At 46.9% G+C, this 6,067-nt stretch overlaps 1 protein-coding gene across 4 annotated transcripts in view; it reads right to left on the bottom strand.

Annotated features, from left to right (window-relative positions):
• Positions 1-6,067, bottom strand: part of Elmod3 (ELMO domain containing 3) — a 35,094-nt gene that overhangs the window by 27,528 nt on the left and 1,499 nt on the right. For 3 of the 4 annotated variants that reach the window (XM_028762449.1, XM_028762448.1, XM_028762446.1), the window contains exons 2-3: positions 5,564-5,594; positions 3,939-4,212 (exon numbers count right to left, since the gene is read on the bottom strand). In XM_028762449.1, coding sequence (XP_028618282.1) covers positions 3,939-3,992 — 54 coding nt within the window. In that variant the 5' untranslated portion in view covers positions 3,993-4,212; positions 5,564-5,594. Of the gene's footprint in view, positions 1-3,938; positions 4,213-5,563; positions 5,595-5,987 lie in introns of all 4 variants that reach the window. The other variant, XM_028762450.1, reaches the window with a different exon arrangement.

The following is a 6,067-nucleotide window of genomic DNA, read 5'->3' as shown; positions in this document are numbered from 1 at the left end:
CCCCACTCACATCACAGGCAGAGGTGTGACCGATCCCACTCACATCACACCATAGATGTGGGCTAATCCTCCTAACATGGTAGGGAAAAAAATTGTATAAACCAGTAAGTTAAAAACAACAATAAACCAAAAGCCCACATGACAGAGAGGGAGAGAGAGTTTTCTCTACCGTGTGTGGGCCCCAGCAGATCCGCACGCCCCATCTGCTCTCTGTACACCCACAAACACTGGAGCAGCACACACTGGACTTGCTGGGTGGTTATTTTCTAAATGAAAGGGAGGTCATGAGTTTAGGAGGGGCCAGGGGTGTTTCTGGAAAGACTTAGGGGCAGAAGTAGGGGGCAAATATGATCAAATATATTGTATACATGTACACAATTCTTGAAGGATTAATAAAATAAATGTGAAAAACACACATGAGGGATTTTTGTCTCAAAAAATCAACCAACCATATCCACAAACCAACCAACCAGCCAAGCTGGACTGGTAAGCCACCTTACCATCTGAGCACTCAGGAGGCTGAGATGGGAGGATGCTGCTTTAGGGGACCAGCCTAGGCTACAAAGCAAGATTGGCCTAACACACACACACACACACACACACACACACACACACACACACCCCAAACAACAACAACAACAACCCACCACAAAAAGTCTACAGGCAATGCCTGATTTACACAAAAGGAAGTATCATTTTAAAGAATTTCAAATGTGAGGTATATGTAGGTACATGTGTGCCTGTCAGAATCCAACCTCAAGTACCTCTCCTCACTCCCCATCTGGCTTTTGGCTTTAAGGCACGGTCTCTAGCCAGGTTAGCGGGCACTTCAGGGGATTCTCATCTCCACCTCCCATTTCACTGTAGGGATTGCAGGCACAGGCCACCATGTCTGGCTTTACATGGGTTCTGGGGATCCAAACTCATGTCCTCATGTTGCACGGCTCTTAACCCTGCTCCCTAGCTCAAAAGCACGTTATTATCTTTAAAACTTCCCTTACTTTCATGTGCATGTGTGTGTGTCTGTGTGTCTGTGTATCCAAGTCTGTCATGTGTGTGCAGGCGCTCAAGGAAAGGGAACAGATCTCTTGGTCACAGTCCTCTGACGTGGGTTCTCGGAAGTGAACTTGGTTCCTCTGGAAGTGCAGCAAGTTCTCTTAACTGCTGAGCAATCTTTCTAGCCCCAAGTATTTTTTAAAACCACGCTATGATGACAATTTTTGGTTGTCAACTTAATTACATCTGGGATTAAGTAAAAGCTGAGCGGCTGGATGCACACACCCGTGAGGGCTTTTCCTGACTGGATCATTTGAAATGGGAAGACCACTTTAAACCTGGCCCACACCTCTACTGGCAGCCTAAAGAAAAATTGTGAGGAAGGAAGCTTTAGCCCTGCCTGCTTGTCCTCACTCCCACTAGAGCCTGTTTCCTGATTCTGGTATATACTGAAGACCAGCAGAGACTCTAGCCTCATGGACTGAACAACTACTGCATTCTTGGACTTTCAGATGGACTAGCTGGAACACACCCTGTAAGCCACTCTAATAAATCTGTATGTGTGTGTGTGTGTGTGTGTTCATTCTATCAGTTCTGTTCTCTAGAGAAACCTGATTGATACATATAAATAAATGGCATATGAACTATTCTGAGGTAATGTTTTAATAGTCAGACTATCAAAGGTCAAAAAACAGGATAAAAAATTATTTTTGATTAGAAGGGTCAAAGGATTCAAGTCACCAGATGCTGATGTAGCTAACCTTTCACCTTGCAACAGACTTTGTCACCTACAAAATTCATACTCAAGCATCACGCATCCCTGGTACCGTCAGAGGCAGAAGGCATCAGACGCCCGGTTACTGGAACTACAGGTGGTTGTGACCCACCATGTGGTACCGGGACTGAACCTGGATCCTCTACAAGAGAAGCATGTGCTCTATTTTTTTTTTTTCTTTTTTGGTTTTTCGAGACAGGGTTTCTCTGTATAAGTCCTGGCTGTCCTGGAACTTACTCTGTAGACCAGGCTAGCCTCGAACTCAGAAATCCGCCTGCCTCCCAGTGCTGGGATTAAAGGCATGCGCCACCACTGCCCGGCTAAGAAGCATGTGCTCTTAGCCACTGAACCACCTCTCCAGCTCCATATTTTATTTTGAGGCAGGGTCTAACGAGGCTGCCTGGCTGGCAGGGAACTTATTAAGTTAATCAGGCTGGCTTCTGACTCACTCACAGAGATCCACTTGTCTCTGCCTTCCAAGTACTGGGATTAAAGGGGTACGCCACCACACCCGGATTTTTAAAATTCGGTGTGTATATCTGTGTGAGTTTATGGCATGTGTGTTCAGCCTGCAGAGGGCAGAAAGGGCTTTGGGTCCCCTGGAGCTGCAGTTATAGGTGCTTATGAGCCGTGTGCCACGGGTCCTCTAGAAGAACAGCCAGTGTCTCTCTAGCTCCGTCTCTAAGACTCCAAAGCCCTTGCATGCAACCCAAGTTTCCCTGCAAAAGGCAACATAGAGACATGCCTTTGATGTTCTCCATAGGCAACAGCACAGTACGAGATACAAGATACAGCTATACTTTTTTATTGAAATTCTCTCAGTAATATTTGGTAATTCCTGACGTTATATATAAAGAACACTACATTCTTCTCTGTCTACACTTCAGTCCCCTTCTAGAGACTTCCTTTTAGGAGAAAGAACAGTTTGTTCTTTTCTGAGCATGATCTCCCTGGAGACCCCAGAAATGCTTTGTCTGAATTCTGGCTCTGGAATCCCATTTCTGGCCAGCAAGACGAAGGGGAAGGTCCAGGATGTAGGACTGACTGCCGGGCTCACGTGGACATACACTGTGACTGTGCAGAACAGGAGCCCTCAGGGTGGTGGCCAGTACGCTGCCTAGTTGTTAGTCAACGTGACATAAAATAGAGCCATCTGTGAAGAGGGACCCTCCCCTGAGAAGATGCCTCTGTCGTACTGACCTTTAGACAAGGCTGTTGTTTTTGTTGTTCTTTTGAGACAGAATCTCACTTTGTATCCCTGGCTGGACTAGAATTCACTATGTAGACCCAGGTGGCCTTGAACTCATGGAGATCTCTGCCTGTCTCTGGCTTCTGAGTGCTGGGATTAAGTATATATGCCACCCTGCCTGGCTGAAATGCTCTTGACTACCAACTGATGGGGGGGCAGCCACCGTGGGCAGTGCTTGTCAGGGGTACGGGGAGATATAAGGAAGCAGGCTGAGTGTGAGCCTGAGGAGCTAATCAGTAAGCAGCACCCCTCCCCCTCCATGGTTCTGTTTCAGCTCCTGCCTCCAGATTCCTTCTCTAAGTTCCCCCAGTAATAGACTGTAAGCTATGAGTGAAATAAACCCTTTCCTCCCCAAGCTGCTGTTGGTCATGGTGTTTATCACAGCAACAGACAGCTAAGAAAGACAGTCTGCCAAAGCCAGTGGTAGACAGGGAAGAGGACAGGATGTTGATTGATGAGTCCATGCCATACTGACATTAGGGAATTCAGATGCTCTCTCCTTCCCCAGCCCCAGCAAAAGGAATCAAGGTTCTGTGAGCTGCTCAGAAAACAAGGTCCCACCTGCAGGGGGACAGCCGCTTCTGTTTTAAGCAGGGTCTCTGTAGCTCAGGCTGACTTGTGGCTGAGGGTGAGCTTGAAGTCCACACCCTGCTGTCTCTACCTCCCAAGTGTTAGGCTCACAGGTGTCCCACCATGATGGCCTAGACCCTCCTGTCTCTGTTCTCTGTCTGTCTGTCTGTCTGTCTCTCATGGAGATGGAACCTGTAGCCAATGGTTTACTGCTGAACTCTACCTTCAGCCCAGAATTGCCTACAACAAAGATCGTTTCCCCTCAATATTTCTAAAATTGCACAGTCTCTGTCTCATTAACAGTATATCTCCAAGCCAGAACCTTCTTTCACAAGTAGGAGCACTCACCTGTCCATCTTGAAAGTCTTTCTCAGTAAGGAAAGAGCAAGATGTTTTACTCATGACTCTGATCACTAGTTCAGGTGAGCCTTGTCCTCGGGCTCTGAAAGGGGTTCGATGCCACGGTCTGAGGCTCGAAGCCACCAGGAGAGACAAGCGGTCTACCTTCACCTTCCTTCTTGGCAGTCATTAAGTAAGAAAACAGTCCCTTTGTGCCATCACCAAGGTGCAGAAGGTTTCTATGAGTCCTGAAAGGAGCCCCTGGGAGCCGTAGAGCCTCACTCTGGAAAAACAGAAACAGGGTAGGGGGGACTGGCTTCATCATTCAGTCATGCCTCTCTCTGAACCAGAGGGAAAAAACTTTTAAAATCTTTAAGCAACTGTGAATTAATTCTAAATAAACAAGATACTTAGCCAGATGTTTACTATTTACTGCACACACTGTAGGACTGGAGGGACCCTACAGAGGACTGGTGGTGGGGTGGATTGTCAGTGTCTAGAAAACAGTGGCACTGTTTTAACAAGTGGGTTCTGTTTCTGGCCATGACATCACTATGACCTAGCTGGCTTATTGGAGGTAAGACTGACTGGTGGCTGTACTGTTTTTTTTCAGATCCTAGACACAGGTGGAGCTGTGGGCCTACAATATTGGATCTGTTTCCTAGAATGATGGAAAAACTCAAAATGCAAGATGATGTCCTAACCTGGCCAAGCCAAACTGGTCAGCTCTCTCTGTGTGTGAGAAACTGTGGGCAGCAATGTGCGTGCAATTATGGTGCAGTGCTGGTGTTGGGGATCAAATTCAGATCTTCATGCATGCCAGATGAATATTCTACCACTGAGCTACCCCTCCAGATCAGCTCGTGTATGTATGTTCAAGGTTCATATGTGTGCAAGTGTACACGTTTGTGAGAATGGGCAAAGAGGACAACCTTAACTGTTGTCCCTCAGGCTCTGTTAACCTTAATTTTTTGAGACAGGATCTCTCTTATTTGCCTGGAACCAAATGAGCACTCTGGGATGGCCAGCCAATGCGCTTTAGAGAGCTGCCTGTATCTACTTTCCTGATGCTGGGATTACAAGGATGTGTTACCACACCCAATATTCTAAAAATGTATTTTTTTTCATGTATTCATGTGTATGAGTGTGTCTGCCATGTATGTGCAGATGTCCATAAGGTATTGGAGCCCCTGAAGCTGGATGTTACAGATGGTTGTGAGCTGCCATGTAAGTGCTGAGAGCCAACTCCTGGTCCTCTGCAAGGGCAACAAATGTTCTTAACGGATGAGGACCTCTTCCCCTCTCCCTCCCCCTTTCTCAATAAGGACACAGATATACAGAAAAGGTATTATAGATGTTCACTCTGGCCTCACACTTGCCATGTAGCTGAGGCGTGCTTCTACTTCTCAAGGATGGAGACAAAAGCTAGGCACTCTAGCCCTGCTCTTTCATCTCATGATGCCTGCCTCAGGAAAAGAGCCGGACAAAGATCCGATCACATCAAAAGTCTGTGTCACGAGGAGACAGCCTTCTCATGAACAAGAGTCTCTAGGTCTTAGGGGGAGGATTGATGTGTCAGAGTCAAAACCAAACACAAGGCTGGGATACAGATCCGAGGTAAAGCTATTGCTTACCACATGTGATGTCCGGGTCCAATCCCCACAACTAGAAAAAAACAAAAACCAGAGATCATCCTCACCATGGTGGTGTGCACCCCCATGAATGTATGCCCATGCCTAGATTTCTAGAAATCTGGAAGCAGAGGCAGGAGAATCACTGTACAATTGAGGGCAGCCTGATCTACATAGAGTTCCAGGCTAGCTGAGACTACATAGCAAGACTTTGTATCAATAAAAAAACAAAACAAAGGCAGGTGAAATGGCTCAGTGGGTCAAGGTGCTTGCTGGCAAGCCTGATGACCTGAGTTCAGTCCCTAGGGGGAACCTAGGAGACTGGTAGAAGGAAAGAAGCAATTGTCTCCTGACCACCACACATGCACCATGGCACACACTGCTCCATTCACCCCCACCCCCAACAAATAAAAATAAAAAAACAAACCACAAGGGGCCTGGGAAGATGACTCAGTGGGCATGAGAGCTTGCTTCAGGGTAAAGACGTGGGTTTGGCTCCCTAGTGTT

Source organism: Grammomys surdaster, unplaced genomic scaffold (genome assembly GCF_004785775.1).
Source record: "Grammomys surdaster isolate TR1022 unplaced genomic scaffold, NIH_TR_1.0 133, whole genome shotgun sequence".
Lineage (NCBI taxonomy): Eukaryota > Metazoa > Chordata > Mammalia > Rodentia > Muridae > Grammomys > Grammomys surdaster.
The sequence above is the reverse complement of the archived record's forward strand: the minus strand, read 5'-3'. Positions and strand labels throughout refer to the sequence as shown.